General features: G+C 41.4%; 1 protein-coding gene across 1 annotated transcript in view; it reads left to right on the plus strand.

Annotated features, from left to right (window-relative positions):
- The window catches only part of SUSD5 (sushi domain containing 5), a 71,874-nt gene that overhangs the window by 1,565 nt on the left and 44,719 nt on the right, over positions 1–25,590 (plus strand). Inside the window, exons 2-4 of the mRNA XM_034988129.1 lie at positions 8,753–9,344; positions 19,258–19,435; positions 23,431–23,549. Coding sequence (XP_034844020.1) covers positions 8,753–9,344; positions 19,258–19,435; positions 23,431–23,549 — 889 coding nt within the window. The remainder of the gene's footprint in view (positions 1–8,752; positions 9,345–19,257; positions 19,436–23,430; positions 23,550–25,590) is intronic.

The raw sequence follows: 25,590 nt of genomic DNA on the forward strand, positions 1-25,590 counted from the left end.
GACTGCTAAGAATAGGGAAGTCTAATACTCTGTTTTATGTTGTTTGCATTTATGCAATAATATCCTTTCACTTTTCTAAATCCTTTAATAAAAGACTATTTCATAGGTAAAGCCTTAAGTAAACAGTTTTGGTAAAAATAAAGAAAAAGGTACTCCAACATGAATTCCACATTTGAATGGACACAAGGGTGAAAATAAAGGGACAGCCACTTTCTGTAGAACCAGAAGTGGGGCAGGAATTCAAAACCCATGTCTCAGAAATTTTCAGAAACCTTTGGGTGGACTTTGGACTTTTCACAGAAACTCGTGACTTTGTTAAATTAACATGTGTTAAGTAAAGCCATAAAGAAGTTTATTACTTACAGGTCCTAGAATAGGTACTTGGCGTGCCTCAAGGGACCATGTGGAAAGATCACAGCAGTGCAGGCGAAGGGAATCCTGGGTGTTACTTTTTCTCCCATATTTGCTATCTCTATCTTTCCACTATACTTAACTGGGATATTTCTCAACTTTACCTTCAAACCCATCTATGGAGTTTTCCATACTTTTTCCTAAGAAATCTTTTTTTTTTCTCTAAATATTCCTTTTGTTGGGGGCAGAAGGGGTTGTTAAAAAGAAAATCCAGCTGAGTAAGTGCATAAAGATCTAACTGGCTTTATTAAATGGTTCATGAATGATTCATGAACTAGATGGGTAGCATCCCACCTAGTTGAGGAACTCTCAGGAGTTGTACAAAATGGAAGGTTTTTATAGGAAGGAGGGTGGAGCAAGAAGTTATTAGCAAAAGAAAAGAAAGGATTATTTCAGGCAAGGTCACCTTTCCTTAGGGGAAAGGACAGCAGGTCTTATTAGGTAGATTACCTCATCTTCTTTAGGGGGTATGGAGAGAGCACCTGTGATAGATTCCTCATAGATGCTGATCAGAAAATTCCTGACTAACCAATTAAGACTACATTTTGGGGGAGGTTAAAACTGCAATTAGGTATTAAGCTCAGATTGGGTGACTTGACTTAAGCGACACCATTTTGGGCCTGTGATTTTCTTTTTAACAGAGTACAACACTCTGTTCTACATTTTTGAATGCAGCATCTTATCTCTATGAGAACACTAAAGTTATTCTGTTGAAGATTTCTTTTCCCTGCATTGTCTCTTTTTTTCCCCCACTTCTCATTTCTTTAGTTAGGTCTCTATCTATCATCTTACAGGTTTTCCTCAGATACCTAGTGACCCTGCATTGTCCACCTTTCAGCAGATGAGGTCATCAAGGGATGTGTGCTATAACAACACCTACATGTAAGGAGCCATCTAAGTCACGATACAACTCCACTTTCTATGTAGATGGTTACATAACATACATGATATCTCCAGGCACCCAGGCCCCAGGAATCCATAGATTACAGGTTTGTTTACCATAAGCAATCCTAGAAAACCAGGTACATCCTTCTAAAAGCATTCTAAGGATAAGACTCTCCCACTAGCAATACCATTAGTTTGTTTGCTAGGAGGTCTGCATTAAATGTTCATAAAAATATTTGACTGGCTCGCCCTTTTTCTTTCCTGGTGTGTCTCCCAAGTAATGAAGAGAATGAATTACAGACCTATTGCTTAGCCAATTACTTTGCTGCATTTATAGTGTGCTGGGATATCTTATTTAATCACAGAGAGAACGATAAGGCGTTGGTATTACTATCCCCATTTAATAAACAAGGATGTGATACCCAGCACCTAAATTGTTTCCCCAAGGTCATGATATCTGGTAAAATCAGGAGGCCCTCACAGGGCTAACCTCAAGTTCTCCTCCCCATTGTGATCCCAAGGATAAGGTCCCCTACCCAGACAATCCTCCTTATCATGGGGACCAGGCATAGTTTCTGCTTTTCTCTGAGTAGCAGGTTCCAGTTCTTCACCAGCCTGAGAAAATTATTCAAAAGGACAGTCACATCCTCCCAGAGGAACCAGAGGTCACCTGATCTTCTTGTTACTTCAAAGCCTGTATCCCTTAGCCCCTACTTGTTCACTCTGTTCCCAAGTTCCAACCCCTATGTGGTCCTGCATGGCATGCAGTGTCCTCTTCCCCTACGCTATGAGTATAACTATTAAACTGTTGTCAATCTCATAAATAACTGAAGAGTTGTAGATTTACACCATACAATAAATGATCATTCTGAGTAGAAAGAGCATTCAAACTACACACTAAGTGCTCCAGGTCCAAATTCCTTAGTCCCTATTTGCTACACATATTTCACATAAACCTAGCCTATAATATCCCACTTTTCCTACTGACCTGCTGACTGGTGGCCTCATGCATCTTTCAGGCCACTGCAAACTGCCTAATAAACTAAGTGGCTGCCAGGAGCTTTGAATACTTTTCCCACAATGACCACAGACCGTAAGGAGTGAGCTGTCCCTAGTTACTTGGGACTGAGCACCCTTGATTATATAATTGATTAGCCTGCATACTGTCCTTGAAAGGGAGAAGTTGGTTACATGGCATCAGAAAAAGAACAGGGAAAATGAGATGGGTCACTGGTTAGCTTCCATGTTTAATCATGTTTCAAGTGAGAAGTACACATGCATCTCACACACTATTAGATGAGAACATTCACAAACTAGAAATACAAGATTGAGGATTCCATTCTGGCTTATGTTAATCCTTCTAGTAATATTTCTTCAGAAAATGAAAAATCTGGGTCAAATATGAAATCGGATGGGATACTGGGACAACAGGTATAAACAGGAGGTATGAACCAGGATGTTTCGTCATTCAGATTCCTGTTTGCCAGAGCAAAAAACAGAAGACTCTGGAAAATATTAGTGGCTTATCTTCAAAAATACCAGGGGTCGGGCGCCTGGGTGGCTCAGTCGTTAAGCGTCTGCCTTCGGCTCAGGTCATGATCCCAGGGTCTTGGGATCGAGTCCCACATTGGGCTCCCTGCAGGGGAAGCCTGCTTCTCCCTCTCCCACTCCCCCTGCTTGTGTTCCCTCTGTTGCTGTGTCTCTTCTCGGTCAAATAAATAAATAAAATTAAAAAACAAAAACAAAAACAAAAACAAAAATACCAGGGGTTGATACCTGTTCTTCCCAGAATATCGTCATTACTAGAATAAATCAATACGGGCTTTGGTGCCTGTAGGTAGTTATTAACCGAGTAAATGGTTTATTTTTAATTCCATCAGCAAATATAATCATGGGTGGAAACCCATAAGGCTTACAGTGTTGAAAGCAGTTCATAGCAATAGGGAACTCTGTAGCAACCAGGCTTTAGTACAAACTGCCTTGCCACTTTAGCCTCATGTCACAAAAGACACAATACTTGAAGTGTGTGTGGCAGATAGAGATGCCTTATGAAGCTTGGGCAGACCAGATAGTAGAATGGCAATGCAAACTCCTAGAGTTTAAAAGTTGAATCAACTACGCTCCATTTGATAAGCAGTTTGTGCCCTGGTGGAGATTGACTGCTTGACCACGGATACCATGAAAGTATGAGACCTTAGCTGGTCTTATGAAGGGGCTATTTTGAATTGTATAGCAGAATTCCACTCTTAAACAAAAATGGTTATATACATCAGTAGGTCTGGAAGGAACAAGTAAATTGATGAGCAGGTGGCTCAGATTCCCATGGCACTTGGTTCTCTATTGCTTTGCTGCCTCTACCTCAACACACACCTAAGGACCATTGAGGAGTTCCACTTAACAGAAGAGGAAAAACCTTGGGCCTTCTCTACACTTGAGTGTCCACAACATGTAACTAGCCATCCCCACTGTGGTACAGCACTAAAAAAACAGTGGGTGCCTGGGTGGCTCAGTGGTTAAGCGTCTGACTTCAGCTCAGGTCATGATGTCAGGGCCCTGGGATCGAGCCCCGCAACAGCTCCCCACTCAACAGGGAGTCTATTTGTCCCTCTGCACTCCCTGACCCCGCTTGTGTGCACTCTTGCTTTCTCTTTAATAAATAAATAAAATATTAAAAAAATAGTAGTGACACAAAAGGACAAACATTATACGATTCCATTCACGTGAGGTACCTAGAACAGTCAAATTTGGAGAGGCTGAAAGTAGAACAGTGGTTACCAGGGTCTGGGAGGCTGAGGAAATGAGATTTATTGTTTAATGGGTACAAAGTTTCAGTTAGGGATGCTGAAAAATTTCTGGAGACAGATGGGGGTGATGGTTGCACAACAATGTGAATGTACTTAATGTCACAGATTACCCTTAACAATGATTTAAGTGGTAGATTTTGTGTTAAGTATATTTTTACCACAATGAAAAAAAAATAGCAGAAGAAAATTCTCCCAATGGGTAGAACTGGTTAATATGACTAATGGCCTTACTCATGAATCTGCACTGATCTATGGATAATGCCTAAAATAGTTGGTCAGAGATCTGAAAAATTTAAAACTAGAAGACTGATAACAAGGATATCAGTATGGACCTCTTAGAATTAGAAGCCTGTGAATATATGTAGCCTATGCTCCCCAGAGGCATTCAGTGCAGAGGATGCCCTTAATAATCAGGTGGACACCTTGGAGAATTGGACCCATTCTCTAGTCATCAGGTGCCTCTTTCTACAGCCACATCTGTGCTTCTATAATGGAACCATATATGTAGAGATGATGGTAGCAGAGATGGAGGCCATGCAGGAGTGGAATAATACACATCTCTTCTCTTCTTAGATTTGATCTGATTACCACCACTGCTGATTGTCCTGTGTGCCAAGAGCAGAGGTCCTGTGAGTCCCCATACAGCATAATTCCCTAGCTGGTCCCTCCTGTTGGCTAAGTGGGAAAAGTTGTTTGTATTGGATCCTTCTTTCCCAGTCACAGTTATTTGTTCTCATTGGAACAGATCCTTATTCTAGATATGATATTGTCTTCCTTGCCTACTTTGCTTCTACTACCAGGTCTCCTAGAATGCCTCATCCTTTGCCATAGAATCATGCATTACATTATCTAGAACCAAGAAACTGATTTTGCAGCAAAGGCAGTAGGACAGTGTAGATGTGCCCTTGAGTTTTACTATATGCCTCTTTATCCAGAAGCAGGTGGCTTGATAAAAATGTGAGGTCACTAGCTGGTGACAATACCTTGAGAGGTTAGGGCATTTACCCAGGATACAGATGTGTCTTAAACTATCAGCCAATATATGGTGTCATTTCTCTTATAGACAGAATACACTGTCTAAAAACCAAGGAGCGGAAGTGGGAATGACCTCCTTTCCATTACACATAATAACCCGCCTACCAAAGTTCTGCATACCATCCCCTCAACCTTTAGATCAGTGAACTGAGAGGTTTGGGTGGGCAAAGGACATACTTTCACCAGTAAACACACAGGCATGTGCTAGTAACTTGGAAGCAAAGATTGCTCTCTAACAGACAGATGAGAAGGTCACTGTACGGGCTGGTGATTGGTCCTGATTACCAAGGGAAAATTGGGTTGCTGCTACATAATAAGGCATGAATGATTATGTCCAGATCCCAGAGAACTCCCATGTCCAATGACAATAGTCAGTGAGAAACCATGGCAAACTAATTAAGATAGATCCTTAGTATGCATGAAAGTTTGGGCCCCTCCCACCAGTTAAAAAACAAAAAAGTCATGCAGGCCAAGATGCTCAGAGAATGGAAGGGGGGAGCATTGCCATGATTATCAAATAAGGCCTCATGACCAGTTATGGAAATGTGTCTCTAGCATCCATACTTTCTAATTACTTACTTCTCCCCTTTTCCTTTTATGTGAAACAGCACTTATGTGAAAATAACCATTGATGGTGGTTAATATTACAGTTTAGCTCCAAATGAGAATACCATTGAATCGACATACAAAAACTGATAGGACTTTGGGTTTCCCCTGTTTTGTTTTGAATTCTCTTCCTCCAAATGAAAGAAAAGAATAGATGGACTGGGGGCGCCCGAGTGGCTCAGTTGGTTAAGCGGCTGCCTTCAGCTCAGGTCATGATCCCAGGGTCCTGGGATCGAGCCCCGCATCGGGCTCCCTGCTTGGCGGAGAGCCTGCTTCTCCCTCTCCCTCTGTCTGCCGCTCTGCCTACTTGTGCTCTCTCTCTATCTCTGTTAAATAAATAAATAAAAATCTTTAAAAAAAAAAAAAAAAAAGAATAGATGGACTGTGTGGTCGTTTTCCAACTGTCTCTCCAGCTCCATTTTCTGCCCTTCTCTGACCAACTCTGCACCATGACAGGATGACTTCTAAGGACCCTGGCATCTGTTCTCCTTTGCCCTGCAGCTATCAAATGGTTCAGCCAATAGGAGGCATAATGAGGAATCTGAAGGGCCAAAGGAGAGAGATTTTGGGGTATTTCTTCCCCACTCCCTTCCTACCAGATAAGTGGCAGCAATTTTGTTCCTCTACATATGGACGATGCTCCTTTCAGGCAACCTCTTTCATGGCCATGGCTGTTGCTGAGTTTTGGTAACACCTAACCTCCCCTCCTACCTTCAGTCCTGAGTTGTGATGGCTTCCTACTGTTGACAGTCCCAAGACCTCTACCATTTCTTATTGGTTCTCTCAACCCTACCTACATCTCTATACGTGGTCCTTTTATTAAACTTTCTTCTATTAAACCTACTTATTCTTTAGGGCAAATTTTGAAGTATTTGCTATTAAGCAAGAAAATGCACAGATTTTAAGTGTACAGTTTAGTGAGATTTAACGAATATATACACTCATGTGACCACCATCGTCATCAAGATATAGACCATTCCCATGAGGTCAGAAGTTCCTTTGTGTTCCTGCCCTGTCAAAGGCAACCACAGTATTTACTGTTACCACAGATTAGTTTTGCCCCTCTTGAGCTTCATATGAATGGAATCATAAACTCTTTTGTGTAAGGTTTCTTTCACTCAGCAACCACATTATTGAGTATATCAGTATTTCATTCTTTTGATTGCTAAATAGCATTCCATTGTGTGACTATGACACAGTTTGTTTTTCTAGTCATCTGTTGATGATGCTTGGGTTGCTTCCAACTTTAACTATTGTGACTAAAGCTGCTGTGAAATTTGTGTACAAATCTTTTTGTGGATATAAGTTTTATTTCTTTTGGATATACATCTAGAGGTGGAATTCTTTGTCATAGGAGAGCTGTATATTTAACTGTATAGGAAAATGCCAAACAGTTTTCTAAATCAGGGGTACCAAACCTTTGGAGCATGCCATCTCCCCAAATTAGGACAGGCCAAGACAGATCTGAAAAAAGACAAATTTTAAAATGTCGGGATTAGACAGTAATGGTCAACTGACTATTCTAAACACATTAGTGGCACAGCTCCTGAGGGAGCCTGTCAGTAGCTCCTGCAGGTGCCTCCTGGCCACTCCCCTCCATTCTCAGCAATAACCTAAGGAGTAAGACTTCTGGTAACCTAAGGAGTGAGACTTCACATGTCTGAGCTGGGGGGGACCTTTTAAAGCCTGATTATTGCTGCTCAGAGCTCTGGGCCCCAGAGCATTTTTGTTTTAAAAGCATAGTTTTGTGTTTTGTTTTGTTTTTTAAGGGAGAGGGTGGGGCAGGGGCAGAGAGAGAGAGAGAGAGAATATCTTAAGAAGGCTCCATGCTCAGCACAGAGCCCAAGGCAGGGCTCAATCTCACAACCCTGAGATCATAACCTGAACTGAAATGAGAAGTCTGACACTTAACGGATTGAGTCACCCAGGAGCCCCTAAAAGCAAAGTTTTATTTCACAAAGGAATTAATCACTAATAATAGCCTTGTTGACATTTAGAACAAGGAGAGGAGATATCTTTTCAGTACACTTCAAAAATTATAGGAGCTGAAAAATGACACCTGTAGTAAATCAGATGTGGGTTCAAATTCCAGTTTTTACCTTAAAAAAGAAAGTAGGTAGTCTTTCGATGTCTGTGTCCTAGTTCATTGTCTTGGGGACAAGCATCTGTTCCTTTTAGCACCAATTACTTGTTCATCTTCCTTAAATATCTGTCTTATTTAAGGTTGAGCATTTTTTTGGACAGATTAGAGCCTCATGCAGGGTCAGGCACACTGTGGGCCCTCCCTACATATCTGTTGGCCAGTATGTGAAAGTGGAAGGGACTTGTACACTGTACAGTGTCACGGGTGCCCCAGTTACAATACTGATCTTTATTATACCACGCGCGAAAAATGCAAATCCTCCTTCCCTCACTGAATGATGTTAATGCTATGAACAGGACAGGGGGTGAGCGGGAAAAAGGAACCAATCCAGAGGTGGCCACTTTATTTTTATTTTTTATTTTTTTAAAAGATTTTGTTTATTTGACAGAGAGAGACACAGTGAGAGCAGGAACACAAGCAGGGGGAGTGGGAAAGGGAGAAGCAGGCCTCCCGCGGAGCAGGGAGCCCGATGCGGGGCTCCGATCCCAGGACCCTGGGATCATGACCTGAGCCGAAGGCAGACGCCCAACGACTGAGCCACCCAGGCGCCCCAGAGGTGGCCACTTTAGAATGTGGATTCCCAGCCCAGACCAACAGAATCCGAATTTTAGGCCCTCTCCTGGTCAAGGAAGCCCTGATTTGGAAGGTGTGAAAATGGTGACAACCACGCCCGCGCTGTCGGTGCTGAGAAATGTTAGGGCGTACCTTGAAAAGTCGTGAAGGAAGCGTCTCGAAGATGCTCCTTTCAGAGGGACTTTCAAGCTACGCTTTTAGGAGGAGTCTCGCTGTTCCGTGCGTTTCACTCCTTAGAGTGAGGTTGGCAAGTTAGATTCTTCTTTTTCATAAACACGTTCCTGCTCTGTGGGAGGACGCCAACTGCAAAGTCAAGAGGCAGAGGACAGAATTAGGCATTCGGTTTCGAATGGTCCTCCCGGAGGGCCCGGCCTCTCAGACCGCGTCACCCTTTCGCCGAGGGTCCCCCAAGCAGGCGGGGGTTCCCGGCAGCCGGCTCTCCCCGCCTCCCCGCGCCCTCATCCTCCGCCCCGGCGGCGCCCCGGGAGCTCGGCGTCCGGCGCAGCCTCTTTTGGTACCGAGGCCTCCAGGTGCCCCGCGCGAAGGCGGAGCCGGGTCCAGCCGCCTCCCCCGCGCCTCGGACGAGACCCTCGGGAGCTCGGGGGCCCCAGCGCGGCGGCTCCGGGCGCCCGGCCTCCCGAGCTGCGCGCGCTCCCCCCAGCGGCGCGTGGGGCGCGAAGCCCACGGAGCAGAGCGCAGCGCGCACGGCCGAGTGGCGCACGAGGGGCAGTGGCCGCGCAGCCGCGCCCGCCGCCGGAGCCGGCGCTCGAGCCCGCCGCGCGGGGACGCCCGGACCATGGCTGCAGAGGGACGCGGCCTCCGCGCCCCGCTCTGGGCGGCGGCGCTGCTCCTGCTCGGTCTGCCGCGCCTCTCCGTGCGGGCGGATGGTGAGTGTGCGCGGGGTGCCGGGGGTGGCGCGTGGGGTCCGGGTGGGGAAAGCGACGCTCGCTGGGGTGCTCCCTCCCGCAAGCCTGGCGGGGAACGACGCGAGCGGCGCCCGGGCGACCCTGCGTCCCTCTCCTGACCCAGCGGGTCTCCGCTCGCCCCAGCGCCCCCCACCCCAACCCCGGCCCGTGAACCCTTCCTCCAAGCACCGCAGAAAGCCTGTGCGATGGTCCGGGAGCCTGCCGCTAGCTTTCCGAAGATCTTCATGAGAGGTCTTCACAATGAAGTCACGTCTAGGGTGCCCTAGAACCTCTTCTGCCGAGATACAACTTTCCACGTGTATGAAACGTACTCCTGGTGGCAAGGCGGAGAAGACTCCCTCGGTAGTTTGGCTTGGTCCAAGAATATTTGAAAGATGAGTGGAAATCAACTAGATAAAGGGGGAGAGGAGAGTGTCTTGTCGGGTAGGAAATATCATGTGTAAAGGCCCTGTGAATGGCAGGGAAAATGGGATAAATGATAAACTGGCTGGAGCAGAGATTGCAAGGTGAGGATGTCGTTTGACGCAAAGCTGGAGAAGTAGATAAGGAAGAGATTATTGCAGGTTATAAGAATCGATCTGCTTTGTTTGTTTGTTTCTTGTTTCTTGAACCTCAATTCAGCTTTCAGTACTTCCCTTAAATTGGCAGGATCAGAGCCTTATATCGGCTAAGTTTCCAAAAGCTAATAAAGCTGTATTTTGATTTTGGAACAAAACCCCGTTGACTTGGTGAAGGAGGATCTGAAAGAAAACAAGCCAGCAGTTCTCACATCTATGAGCAGTTTCTAGAAAATCCAAGCTTGGGACAAATTAAATTGTTGAAGGAGAAAAACCCTCGCCTGATTTGGGATGCTTTGTGTATTTTTAAATGTCATTGATTTTTAGTAAGCAATATCGGGTGAAATGAGAAGACCCGACAAAAAGAAGCATGGTGGTTAAGGAAAGGAGTAAAGTAAGAAAAAACTTCCAGATATTATCTTAGAATTTTTGGTACTTTTTGTCCTAAGTGCCAGCTTGAAAAACTCTTTGCTCCTAATTAAGGATGAATGCCTTATTTCTTCATATCCTCAGAGTGTTAGAGGAGAAAACAGTTTTAACTTTGAAGGCTCCTCATGATAACTGTTCATGTTTTAAAAATTGAGATGTAATTCACATAAAATTTACCATTTAAAAATTTAATTTCAATGGTTTTTAGCATATTCACTATGTTGTTCAGCCATCACCACGATCTAACTCCTGAAAATGTCTATCCCCTGAAATGAAATCCCATACCTATTAGCAGTCAATCCCTTGTTCATTTTTTACTGTAGCATTTTTTTTTTTTTTGCCTGACATTGAGTCATGAAAATTAGCTGATTTTAAAGAATGCAAGTAGAATAAATTGGAGCTAGTATTAACTTTTGGAACAATGTATACTATTGTACCAACTTAATTCCTTTTAAAGAAATATCTCTGCAATCCAGGAGGCTTTAGAGTTTCACCCTATTGTTACTGCTTAAACGGAATGCCAAGTGGATATGGATCAATATTTTGCCCCTATCTGGCTTGAGGTGGGTCATAGAAAAATGGAGCAGAAATATCACTGGAGAAGGAGAGAGTAACCGCAGCATGAGAGCTTGTTTTCTTGTTGCCCCTTGCCAGAAATGCTTCCATTTCTCCCTTCTCCTTTCTTTCCTTCTCCCCCCTTCCCCAATTATGGGTACACTTGCTTTCAAGAAACTCCATTTGCTGAGTTCCAACTTTTATAATAGAACCATTGAAGAATTAGAACCTATATTATGAAAGGATTCTTTTCTTTACCAAATACATGTTTAACTACTACCACTTTCCACATTTAGTTATTTGTGTTCTGCAGTGATGGAAGGAAGAAGAAGAAAAGTTCAGCTAAACTGTGATGTGTTATAGACATTTGAAGAGAGACTTGGAGTTCTTAACTCTATGGACCTATTAAAAATAAGTCAATAGATAAAATAAAGAGCATTTAGTTTACATTTGACTAATAAGATACACATCTTATATATAAAAGATATCTGTATTTTTTCCCTTTTTTCTACTGTACTTTTAAAATACTTTTGAAATTGAAAAATTTTCACATTAACTGAAGGCAAATTAACTGCATTACAGGAAAAGATTTGTTAATTCAACAGATAATTTATTGAGCATCTACTGTAGGCTAGGTACAGGCCTTGCTGTTGGGGATAGAATGGTGAGGAGAAATAGGTCCTTGCTATCAGGTAGCTTAAAATCCAATGGGTTAGAGAGTCAGTAGATAAATCATTACATGAATGGAATGTGAAGTTGTAATTTTGATAGATGATGAAATTAAAGGATAGAGGTACTATGAAAGCATATACTAGGAAGTTTGGATTTGGTGTAGGAGGGTCTGAGGGGGAAGAATGAGTGTCTGGGTAGAGAATAGCATGTACCAAAAAAAAACTGTGAGCTAGGAAAATGGGCTATAAGAGACAGAATGACTGGAGCCAAGAGTCCAAAGTGGAAGTGGTTTGAAATGATGCTAAGGAAATTGGAGTGGGTACAGTGAGGTGGGTCCTCATAGAAAAAAGTTTTGTTTTAATCCAAAAAAGGAAAGGAAGCCACTGGATGATTTCCAGTAGTAGAGTGATAAGATTTGCATTTTGAAAAGATCACCCTGATTGTGATGTAGCGAGAATGGATGGGACCAGGGCAAGACTAGATATGGAGAGGCCATTTTATTTGTGCAGGTGAGAGAGGGTGGAGGTATAGAGGTGGATGGGGTAAATGGAAAGGGTCTGGACCGAAGAGAAAAATGTGAGTCATCTGTTTTAAGTATAGTCTTTGAAACCATGTGTGTGGATAGAATCCTAGGGAAAGGTTTCACAGTGAGAAGAGATGACCTACAACTGAGCCTGGAGTGAAGGAAACAGATTTAGGGTTATTGACTCTGTGTACATGAAATATATTGGCCTATAATTTTCATTTCTTAAAATATTCTTGTCAGGTATTGACATGAGGATTGTGATGATTTTCTTTTAAGATTTATTTATTTATTTTAGAGAGAGAGAGCATGGGAGAGGGGTACAGGGAGAGAGAGAGAGAGAGAGAGAGAGAGAGTTTCAAGCAGACTCCATGCTGAGAGCAGAGTCCAACATGGGGCTTGATCTCACGACCCTGAGATCATGACCTGAGCCCAAACCAAGAGTCAGATACTTAACCGACAGAGCCACCCAGGTGCCCCTAGGATTATGATGATTTCTAAAATAAGTTGGGAAGTTGTTCCCTCTTCTGTTCTCTGAAAAGGTTGTTGCAAAGTGAGCTGTTGTTTTGCTTTATTTAGTGTTTGGTAGTGACGTCATATGTGTTTGAAGTTTTTCTCATGGGAAGAATTTAAATGAAGAATTTATTATTTTTTAAAGATTTTATTTATTTATTTGAGAGAGAGCAGAATGGGAGAGAGAGAGAGAGAGAGAGAGGGAGGGAGAGCACAAGCAGGGGTGGAGGGGTAGAGGGAGAAGGAGAAGCAGGCTCCCCACTGAGCAGGGAGCTTGACTCGGGGCTTGATTCCAGGACTCTGGGATAATGACCTGAGCTGAAGGCAGACGCCCAAACAACTGAGCCACCCAGGGGCCCCTAAATGATTAATTTAATTTCTTTAAGTAGATAAAGAGATATTCAGATTTTCTTATTCATTTTGGGTCAGTTTTGTTAAATCTGTTTTTTTATGAAATTTGTCCATTTCATCTAAATTGTCATCCAGATGTACTGGCATATATAACATAATAATCTTGTGATTTTTTCACTGTCCATGGGATCTGTAATGATGTCCCCTTTCATTCTTGATATTGCTAATTTGTATTTTCTCTCTTTTTGTCTTGATCAGTTTTGCTAGGGATTTATCAATTTTGTCATTCTTTAGAAAGAAGCAACTTTTGGCTTTATTTCCTCTATTGTATGTCTGCTTTTCATTTCATTGATTTCTGTTCTGTCTTTGTTATTTCCTTCTACTTCACGTTAATTTTATGTTCTTCTGTGTTTTTAAGATAGAAAATTAGATCATTGATTATCAACCATTTTACTTTTGTTTTTTTTTTAAAGATTTTATTTATTTATTTGACAGAGGGAGACACAGCAAGAGAGGGAACACAAGCAGGAGGAGTGGGAGAGGGAGAAGCAGGCGTCCCGCAGAGCAGGGAACCTGATGCGGGGCTCGGTCCCAGGACCCTGGGATCATGACCTGAGCCGAAGGCAGACACTTAACGACTGATCCACCCAGGCACCCCAACAATTCTACTTTTGTAATATGAGCATTTGAGGCTATAAATGTCCCTTAAATACTACTTTAGTTTCTCTACCAGTTTTTGTCACTTACATAAAAATGTTTTATTTCAGTTGTGGTTTCTTCTTTGAACCATGGTTTATTTAAAAGTATATTTTGTAATTTCCTTGCACAAGGGGATTTTCCTAGTTATTACTTTGCTATTGACAGGCAGTATAATTCAGTGGTTAGGATCACTGATACAGAGTCTGGTTTTGTATCTCAGCTGTGTGATCTTGGACAAATCATTAATACTAAATCTTTACTATAAGATAGGGATAATAGGGATGCCTGGGTAGCTCAGTCAGTTAAGTGTCTGCCTTCAGCTCAGGTCATGATTCCAGGATCCTGGGATTGAGCCCTGCATAGGGCTCCCTGCTCAGCGGAGAGCCTACTTCTCCCTCTCCCTCTGCTGCTCCCTCTGCTTGTGCACTCGTGTGCTCTCTATCAGATAAATAAATAAAATCTTTTTAAAAAATAGGGATGATCATAATAACACCTACATCATAGAGTTGTTATAAGAATTAATTTAATGAATATTTGTAAAGCAATTTGAATAACACCTGGACCATAGTAAACACTGTATAAGTGTTTGATAAATAAAACAAATGATTTTAGGTTGTTTGTATTGTGGTTTAAAAATATGCTTTGTATGATTTGCGTGTTGAAAAGTTTTTCAGTTTGTCTTGTAGCTCAGTATTTGATCAATTTTGCAAATGTCCTGTGTGTGTCTAAAATGAATGTGTATTTTGTAGTATGCAGTATTGTGCATTGGTCCTTACATCAAGCATGTTAATTTTGTTGCTTAAATCTTCTATATTCATTCCAATTTTTTCCTGTTTTATCAATTACTGAGGAGGATTGTGCTTAAAATTATAAACACTGTGAGGGGCGCCTGGGTGGCTCAGTCATTAAGCGTCTGCCTTCGGCTCAGGACATGATCCCAGGGTCCTGCGACCGAGCCCCGCATTGGGCTCCCTGCTCCGCGGGAAGCCTCCTTCTCCCTCTCCCACTCACCCTGCTTGTGTTCCCTCTCTCGCTGTCTCTCTCTGTCAAATAAATATATAAAATCTTTTTTAAAAAATTATAAGCACTGTGGATTTTTCCAAATCTCCCTGTAGTTTTGTTAATATTGCCTTCTTCCAGTCTAGAGTTATTTATTTAAGTGTTTAAAATTATTTTATATTACTCATGAAATAACTATCATCATAACAGAACCTGTTCTTCTCTAGTGATGCCTTTTTCAATGACAGCTTTATTGAAATATAATTCATATGCCGTACAATTCACCCATTTAAAGTGTGTGATTCACTGGTCTTTAGTATACTCACAGAGTTATGAATCACTACACACAATTTTAGAACATTTTTTCGCCCCAAAATAAACCCTATACCCATTAGCATTTACTTCTTGTTTCTCCTCAACCTCCCAAGTCCTCAGCAACTACTTTCTGACTCTATGAATTTGCCTGTTTTGGACATTTCATGTAAATGGAATCATAAAATATGTGGGTTTTTGTGACTGGCTTCTTTCACTTAGCATAATGTTTTTATCCATTTGCAGCATGTATCAGCACTTCATTTTACTGCCAAATAACATTCCATTGTATGGATATTCATACCGTACTTTGTTGATCCATTCATCAGTTGATGGTCTTTGGGTGGATTCTACTTTTTGGCTATTATAAACACAATTTTACAATTATGAACTTAATTTATTATTTACCACACATAATGCTGCTATGAACATTCATATAGAAGTTTTTATGTAAACATGTGTTTTTAGTTCTCCTGGGTATTCACCTAAGAGTGTGATCCCTGGGTCATATGGTAACTCTATGAGAAACTGCTATTAACTGAGAAACTGCTAGACTATTTTCCAAAGCAGCTACATTCTTTTACATTTCCACCAGCAGTGTTTGAAGGTTCTACTTTTTCCACATCCTCATCATCACTTATGTCAAAATATGTCTTTTTGATGATAGCCATCCTAGTGGATATGAAGTAATATCTCGTAGTTTTGATTTGCATTTTTCTGTTGGCTAACCATGTTGAGCATCTTTTCATGTGCTGATTGACTATTTCTTTAAAGATGTCTATTCAGGGGTGCCTGGGTGGCTCAGTCGGTTGGGCATCTGCCTTCGGCTGAGGTCATGATCCCCAGGTTCTGGGATCGAGCCACATGTAGGGCTCCCTGCTTGGCGGGGAGTCTGGTCTCCCTCTCCCTTTGCTCCCTGCTGCTCGTGCTCTCTCTCTCTCGCTTTCTCTCTCTCAAATAAATAAATAAAATCTTTAAAAAAAGATGTCTATTCAGACCCTTTACCCATTTGTTAAATACCATTTTAGCCCTTTTTAAGTATACAATTCTGTGGCACTAAGTATATTCACATTGTTGGGCAACCATCACCAACCACTGTTCATCTCCAGAACTTTTTCATCTTTGCCAGCTGAAACTCTGCCCCATTAAGCATTAGTTCTCTTTCCTCCCCACCCCAGCCCTTGGTAACCCCCATTCTATTTTCTGTCTCTGTAATTTGACTGACTTATTTCACTTAATATAATGTCTTCAAGATTTATCCATGTTGTAGCATGTGTCAAATTTTTCTTCTTTTTAAGGCTGATTAATTTTCTTCTTTTTAAGGCTGATTAATATTTATATATATATAATACACCACATTTTGTTTATCCATTCATCTGTTGATGGATGCTTTTGTTGCTTCCACCCATGGGTGTTGTGAATAATACTGATATGAATTTGTACAAATATCGTTCAAGTCCCTGCTTTTACTTCTTTGGGAATTGCTGGATCACATGGTAATTCCATGTTTAGTTTTTTGAGAATCACTATATTATCTTCCACAGCAGCTGCACTATTTTATAATCCCACTGGCAATGCATAAGGGTTCCAATTTTCTCTACATTTCTGCCAACACTTGTTATTTTCTGTTGTTTCTTTTTTTATTAATAGCCATCCTAATGGGTATGAAGTGGTATTTAATTGTAGTTTTGATTTGCATTTCCCTAATGGTTAATGCTGTTGAGCATCTTTTCATGTTCTATTGGCCATTTGTAAAACTTCTTCGGAGAAACATCTTTTCAAGTCCTTTGCCCACTTTCAGTCAAGTTACTTGGTTTCTTTAATTGTTGTTGAGTTTTTGGAGTTCCTTACCCATTCTATATACAAGTTTCTTATTAGATGTGTATTTGCAGAAATTTTCTTTCATTCTGTGGGTTGTCTTTTCGCCTTATTGATTTTGTCCTCTGAAGCAAAAAGTTTTTAATTTTGATGAGGTTCAATTTATGTATTTTCTCTTTGTTTGGGCTTTTGTTGTTATATCTAAGAAACCACTGCATAATCCAAGATGACAAAGATTTCCTATGTTTTCTTCTAGGTCTTTGATTCACTTTGAGTTAATTATCGTGTAGGGGGTGAGGCAGGAGTCCAACTTCACTCTTTTACAGGTGCCCATACAATTGTCCCATCACCATTTCTTGAAAAGACTCTTCGTTCCCATTGGATAGTCTTGACACCCTTGTTGAAAATCAGTTGGCTGTAAATGTGAAGGTTTATTTCTGGAATCTTATTCTTTCCTCCATGTCTCTTTATTATCTTATTATTTTCCAACTTTTTTGTCTCTTTACTACATTTTGAATGCTTTCTTCTGATTTCTGTTTCAAGAATAAGTTCTTTGCTCAATTGTGTCTGATATGCAGCCAAAAATATCCATTGCATTTTTAATTTATCATTGTATCTAATTTCTAGAAATCCTGTTTGGTTCTTTTTCTTATCAGCTAAGCCACTTTTTATAGTTTTCTATTCTTTGCAGGTATTTTCAGATGTGCCTTTTATTCCTTTATATGTAGTAATCATCACTGTTTTATAATCTATGCCTATTAACACCAGTATCAGATTTCTCTGTAAGTCAGTGTCTGCTGAATGTTTTATATGTTGCTTCTCACTAGTGGTGCCTTGTTTCCTATACACTTAGATGTATTTTACTGTCCTTGTCATTGCCTTTGAAAAAATATTTGCATGGGATTTCCTGAAGCATAAGATGAAAATATTTTTTTCTCCAGACAAGATTTATGTTTGTTCTTACCAGGTGTCTGGATAAATGTCGATCTCAAGCCATTTTAAGCTAAATTCATGGCTTAAAGTACCTCAGAGGCCAGTTTTTGCAATTCCCAATGAGGATTAGCACTTGGGTTCCTAGCACCAAGACAACTCTTCCAACAGTCCCTTGAGAATGAGGGGAGGGAATATTGTTTATCCTTGTTCATTCTTATCCTGAGAGTTTAACCCTTCAGTGTCCAAGCTTTGTGTATTAATATGTGCATGAGATGGTGGTGGAGGGGGGTGGAGAGGTCTATCACATTCCCTACCTTGTGAGGCCTGGGCTTTCACTTTTATGCCCCTTGCTCGGGGGTTTGGCCATCAACACTTTAGTTAAATTTCATAATATTTTTTTCTAGATAGGCAAATGCCATTAATACAAAAGTCTTTTGGGGCACATGCTTCTCCAGACCAAACCATAAAGTATAGCTGTTCAGATTGTGTATTGCACACTGGTACCAAGTCTAAGGGAGGACCAGTCACCTATAGATACGTTTATTGTGAAACATTTTTGCATTTTTCTCATAACTTTGGTTCCAAAGCTGAGGGATAGTTATATTTATTATAGCTATTTTGCAGTTGATAACAGTTAAAGTGTCTCATTCTAATAAAATCAGTATATTTGATAATTTTGCTAATGGACAGAAGTGAAGTGTCTCATTCTAACTGGGTGTTTTTCTCCCTTGCCTTTACCTTAAACTTGGTCAGGTTATCTAAGGCATTGCTTCATCTCTACAGGAAGCTCCTAGGGACTGCAGTGCTCCCCTCCTTCTCCATGGGTTTCTTGCCTAAAGCTCTCTTTTGATTTCAGCCTCAGCTTCCACCTCTGCCTGAATTCATGTTTCCATTCCGCTCATCTGCCACATGTTTTTTGAGGCCCTCTACATGCCCATGTGCTGCAGCGAGCCAAGGTGCACCAGATATGGTTTCTGCTACCTCATCCAGTCTGGGAGAAATGGCAGCAAGCACAAGTGAACTCATTGCGGGAAGGGCCTGATAGTGTCCTGAGACAATAGGACAGAGAGAAGGGAATGGGGAGAACTGTGTATGGGGTCACCCCTAGGGCTGGGGCAGAAGGCAGAGCTGAGACCTAAATCAGTGCCCCGGACACCAACTGACCCAACTCAGGGGGACGGAGAACACTGAGCCTCACGCCGTGGTGTTTGTAAAATAGCCTGTAGAAAGGAAGATTTGAAGGGTTTATCCAGATAAACATACCAGAGCAGATGGTTAATTTTTTTTTTTTTTTTTTTTTAAAGAAGACAGGAGCAAAAAACAGATGAAAGCACCAAAGTAATTGTCATCGCCTAGTCCCGGGGATGAGTGCAATGGGGTAGTTGCTGCCCTCGGGTCTTCAGGCAAGCAGGAAACTCCAGTTCTGACAGGTGTCTGCCAGAGAGTGAGTTTGCTCAGGTTAAATTCCGATGGATCCTGGAGTAAGCCTGTGTTCGTGCTTGTCCCCACACAGGGAAGCTTTTTGTGCTGGAGTCTCAGAATGGCTCTCGGGGCCTAGAACTGGAGGTGGCTCGGCTTTCCTGCAAGAGCAGGGGCGCTCACCTGGTGTCTGCGGAAGAGCTGCGGAGGGTGGTCCAGGATTGTGCCTTTGCGGTGTGCACCACCGGCTGGTTGGCGGATGGCACCCTGGGGTAAGTCAGGTGTGCTGGGGAAAGCTCTCCTTCCCATTCACCCCCGATGCCTACCAGGGCTTGTATGGGAGCTCAGTAATTGTTTTATTGAGATGCCAGGATAGGCAACATGCAATGGGTAGTAGCTTCCAGCACATTCTTGTTTTGAGTTCTCAAATAAAAACATTTTTGTGGCGTTCTGTCACAGTTTTTCCCCCCTTTGTTATTTTGAATTTCCTTTTTAAGTTACAAAAATAATACATGCTTGTAAAGAATTTCAAATAATACAGATACATGTAAATGTACCAAGTTTTTTCTCTTTTTTCTTTTTCCCCACCTCGATTGTAGTGACTCTTAACTGGTATATATTCTTTATCTCTTTTTCTCTGTGGATATTCATCTACATACATATGAATAGGAGGATGGTATGGCCACAAATTCTTTCACATTACTCCCATTGATAAGTGGGGTCTGTGTCCTCTCCCTTTGAATCAGGGACGGTATAGTATTGCCTTGACCGATAGAATACGGCAGGATTGATACCATGTGACTTCTGAGGTTAGGTCAGAAAAATCCATGCCCAGATTTCTGGGACAGTCACTTTTGAGATGTCAAGTAAGATGTCTGCCTATCCTGAGCAGGCCATGCTATGAGGAAGCCCAGGCCACAGGGAGATGCCCCACAAAGATGACTCCACTGACAGCCCCCACTGCTGTCCCAGCCCATAGCCAGCATTAATTGCCAGAAATGTGAGTGAAGGTGCCTCGGCGTGAGTCTCACCCCCAGCTGTTGAGTTCTTGCCAGGCTATGAGTCTTCCCAGCTCAGGCCCTAGACTAGAGATTAGAGAGCAGAGACAAGCCATTTGCATCGTGCCCTCTCTGAGTTCCTGACCCAAAGAATCCTTGTGGAGAAATAATTCTTGTGGCTAGCTAGGAGAAAACTGCCCATTCGTTCTGCTAACTGCTTCTTTAGTCATACTCAGAAAAGGCAGGAGCCCTTCCACTGTCTCCTTCATGCCACAGGAATGTGAAAGAGCAAAGTGGGCTCCAGCAACTACTTTGGCTGATGATAACCTTGAAGATGGGCTGGCAGATGGCCATAGAAAACACACACAACCAGGCTGACTTAGGTCTCTGGTTGTGTCATGTGTGAAGCAGCAGTTGAATAAAGAGGACAGCTAGGCTACATCCAGAGCCTCCCAGTGACTCTGGACCCATGGCCCTCTCTGCCTGACATTTTACGTCCAGGTTCCTGAACAGACAAAACAGGTCCTATACATGCATGTTTCCACAGTGTAATCAAATGTGGATATTTTTCATAACTCTGTTATTATCATTGCATCAGATAACCAGGATGTTCGGGAATTCTGAAGAGCCAGCTTGGAGCCAGACTTCCGTCTCCCAGGCATTGCAAATCAGGACTGGGTCTTTAGAAAGATCCATCCTCTCTAGGTTTGCTCTAAAATGTTAGAACATATTAGTAGATCTCTACATTGCTTAGATGATATTTCTTTGTAGCAAACATACTTACTTGATATATTTACTACACAACATACTAATTCTAAAAATAAAACTATTTTAATGTTTCTGGAACCAAGAAGCATCTGATCATCAGTATATACATTTCACTGTGGGTCTTTCCTATACAGCCATCCCCCCTCCACACTGAAAACCAATTATTAAATGCACGGTGCATCTTGCAATTGATGGCATAGTAAATATATAGTAGATCTGATCTGTATGTCCATGAATTTATGTTGAGTGTACACATAAATCCAGAGGAGGATGGAGGCCTAGAGTGGTGAATACAGAATTGGGAACCACTTGCTTCCCAGAAGCTTTTGCAGATTCCATAAAGGATGGCTGAAAAACAGTAGCAATTTAGATGGCCTTATAGGACTAGGACAGAGATTTGAATTCAGGTTTTGTGTAGTCAGGGCCTGCAGAGTCTTTTGCTTTGGGCTGGAACTTTACAGGACTGTATCCCAGGAGTAAGAGTAAATTGGAAGAAGCTTACAGGCCCTCATAGTAGCCACAGCATAGCTCAAAATCCTCTGGAGCCACGAATGTGGGTTGAGATGATACTGGAGTTCCAGTGTTCCCAATAGCTAGCAGAACTGATTTTAAAAATCCTCTCTAGAAGGGGATAGCCTTATCCTAGGCAATTTATTTCCACAAACAATTTTTAGAAAATATAGGATTTGTCCCACAATATAAAATAACCAGTCACATAGGAGATAAGGCAACCAGAATAAAGACAGCGAATAGAAACTCTAAATATTTGCATTGGTAGATGCAGACTTTAAATAACTTTCTCAAATGTTCAAAGATACAGAAGACAAGAAGGAGAATTTTGGCAAAAGACTGAAACTATGAAAATAACCAAATGGAAACTCTAGAAGTGAAACATACAATAACTGAAATTAAGAACATAATGGATGGATCTAACATCTGATTTTAAAAGAGCCAAAGAAAAAATTAGTGAACTAGAAGATATTTTAGAGGAAGTATCCAGAATAAAGAACAGAAGTAAAAGAAGGATGAAAAATACAGAAGAAAGGGTCAAAGGAAGAGATGTATGTAATTGGAATTCTGAAAGAAGGAGCAAAAGCAATATGAAACTTATCTACAACTGAAGAAAAACACCCAGGCACAGATTTAAGAAGCCCTACAAAACCTGAGTAGGACAAACAAATTCAAACTTAGCACATCATGGTGAAACTGGTAAGAATCAAATATAAAGGAAAAATATTAAAAGTAATAACAAGTACCTTCCAAGGAGCAACAATAAATGGACAATGAAAGCCCAAAAACAACTGAGTGGTACTTTCAAATTATTGCCACCCTAGAATTTTATACCCAGAGAAAATATTTTCCCAGAATAAAAGTAAAATAAAGACATTTTCAGACAGACAAAAGGTGAGAAAATCCATTATATTGGACTTACACTAAAAGAAACACTAAAGGCTAATCTTCAGGCAGGAGAAAAGTAATTACAGGTGGAAGGCTGGAGATGCAAAAAAGAAATGAATGTCAAAAGTAAATATGGGGTAAATTGAAATTATGTAATTATATAAAGCAGTAAATAATACTAAACACTAAAAAATGGCACATAGATCAGGTAATGTTTTAGGTATGCTAATACATAGTATTTTAAGTATTTTTAAGTTGTATTGGAGAAGAGAGTAAAAGTAATATTAAATATTAATAAGTCATAACCACTAAAAGGATAGTAAAAGGATATATAACTTCCAGACCAATATGAAAAAGAGAATGCCAAAAAAAGATTCAAACAATCAGAATAGGGGAAAGAAAAGGGAGAAACAAAGAATGTGCAGAACTAATAGAAAGATGGCAGATTTCAATTCAAAGAGATCTGTGATTAAATTAGATGATTAAAATGGATGAGATGCTCCATTTAGAAAACAGAGATTATTTTAAATTCTACTATTTGCTGTTTGCCAAAGATACTCCTAAATAAATCATGGGAGAAGAATAAATTATGGTTTGTTAATAAGTAGCATGTATGTAGAACTGAATGATACTAAAACTATAGCATACTCAAACTTATAAGATGCTATTAAAGCTATACCTAGAGGGAAATGTAAAACATTTAGATGCTTGTATTAGAACAGAGAAAAGGCTAAAGGTTTATGAATTAAGTAATGATCCATTTTAAGAAATCTGAAAAAGAACAGAAACAAACCCCCTCAAAAAGAAAGGAACTAATAAGAAGAGCAGCATTTTGTGAAATAAAACACACATACACTAGAAAAGATCAACAACGTACAGGCATTGAAACTTGAACTGATACATGTGGGCCTCAACAGAGGCATCACCTGTGTCTTCGTGATTGCAGGCCTTTGTCTGGGAAGAGTACTTCCCTACTGATGCTTTCAGCCAAAGATCCTAACTCAGAAAAATCTCTGCTGATTGGGAACCGATGGCAGAAAAGAATTGTTCTTTCCTATTCTTAGTTAGTACTCCTAACACAGTGTCTTCTTTGTCTGTTTCAGGACAACCGTGTGTAGCAAAGGGAGCAATGAACAGCAAATCACGAGAGCCATTGATGTGAGAATTGAAAGCAACCCAGTTCCTGGTGGCACGTACAGTGCCCTTTGTATTAAGGATGAAGGTCAGTGCCGGAGCCTTTGTCAAGTTTCTGGAGGGTGCGTATGGTGGTCGCCATCTTAGGTTGCATTCTCCAGAGGCAGACCTTGAGATGAGGAAGTCTTCCAAAGAAAAGCCAATAGGGCAGTGGGGCAGTGGGAAGAGAAAGGAGGTAGACCAAGCAGTGTGGCAATACTGAGCAAAGTCCACAGTGGCAGTGAGGTGGGGGTGACCTTGGCTCAGTCCTACAGGAGATCTCTGGAGACAGTGTAGGTCACCAGTTTTTCTGATCAGAGGTGAGAGCAGCGGTATTTATACCACTGCGCCTATGAGTCGTCGGCTGCTTCAGGGGATGTAAACTCCCAGGCACTTGTGGTTTATGCTGTGTGCTGGTAAAGGGTTCCAGGAGCCTGGGCGCCACCTTCCAACAAAGATGCAGAGATGCCTACTGGGAACCCCTGTGCATGGAACTGGTAAAGGTATCTAGGCAATATGGGGCAGACCCCTGACAGCATCTGCTACAGTTGTTGATGTAGCTTGCCCTCCAGTCTCTCTTCATGGTGGACAGCACACGAACAAGGAAAAAATCATTTTTCCCCAAAAGGAAATTTCCCTCAGGCTGCATCCTAGAGGCACCAAATCCTAATCTCCAGGGAAGGGGTCGGAGGAGTTGGGAAATCAGAGAGCCAGGTGAACCCCAAGGCCCTGGCTGATGCTTGTTAGATACTTATCAGTGACAAGCTTCCCTGCTCCTATGGGGTCTTCCTCCAGAAAGTCTTCATATGCTCATTGCTATGGAAGAGTGTGTTGGGAGAGTCTTCTGATATCTGCCCAGTTGAGCTACTGAATGATGTGGCCTTGCTCTGTAAAGCTTGGTGAGAACAATATCCATGGTTTGTTTTTCAAAACCATGTAAGTAAATTAAGATGATCCTTTGAATCCCAGACATAGACAAAAGTTCAGATTCCTGAGAGAGACAGCACAGAGCCAGAAGAAAAAGAGCATGATCTTCTTTCTTCAGTGATCTCAATGAATATGTGGGGCTTCTGAATCTTCTCTTTCCCTGCTGAACAAGGGGTATCAGTTAGCTTTCGCTATGTAACATACCACCCCAAAATGTAGTAGCTTAAAACAACTATTTATTTAGTTCACTAGTTTTTTGGATCAGCAGTTTGTCTTTCTCCTGGTCTTGGCTGGGCTCATTCCTGAGTCTACAGTCAGCTGATGGCTAGGTGGCCTTGCTTCTAGGAGTTGGTGGCTGTTGGCTAGGGTGCTGGGGGCCACTGAGCCATATGTTCATCATCATCCAATAGGATAGTTTGGGCTTTCCACCTCACTGGCCTTCAGACAGGTTGTGTCTGTGCAAGTATGTGCTCCTTTTTGCCCACAATTATAGTGCATGAAGCCAGAGGTTGGAAACATCCATTCACATCCCTGTAGGGCACCAAGCTCAAGCCATGACAGTGACTCCAGAACTGAGTTTTTGCCAAACTGATATAATGTGCCTTCCGATATACAGCAATTAGAGGAACAGTACTTCAATTCAGTGGCATTCCTGCCAAAAATGCATAACTTGGATCTACTCAGGAGGAAACATGAGCCAAACTCAAATTGAGAAACATTCCACAAAATGACTTTTAAAAATGTCTGGGATGAGAAAGGCAAAGTGACTCTTCTAGATTAACAATAACAAGACTAAATAGACTAAAAAGACTTGACAATAAAATGCAAAATGTAATTTGTGATCGGGGATTGTATCCCGGACCAGAAAAAATAGCTATAATTGATAAAATCTGAGTATGGATTATGATTTAGGGACTAGTTTAATAACTGTACTGCAGTCCTATAAGAGAATATCTTTGTTCTTGGAAATGTGTGCCAAGGTTTTAGGAACGAGGAGATATCATATCTACAGCTTATTCTCGAATGGCTCAGAAAAGAATTACAGGTATAGATATACATATGTATTCATATATGTGTATATACGCATACATATATTTGTTTCTGTATAAATAGATATCTACATCATCTATCTATCTAGAGAGAGAGAGACAAATGATAAAGCA

This window comes from Mirounga leonina, unplaced genomic scaffold, assembly GCF_011800145.1.
Source record: "Mirounga leonina isolate KUSES-001 unplaced genomic scaffold, KU_Mleo_1.0 Mir_115, whole genome shotgun sequence".
In the NCBI taxonomy this organism is placed as follows: Eukaryota; Metazoa; Chordata; class Mammalia; order Carnivora; family Phocidae; genus Mirounga; species Mirounga leonina.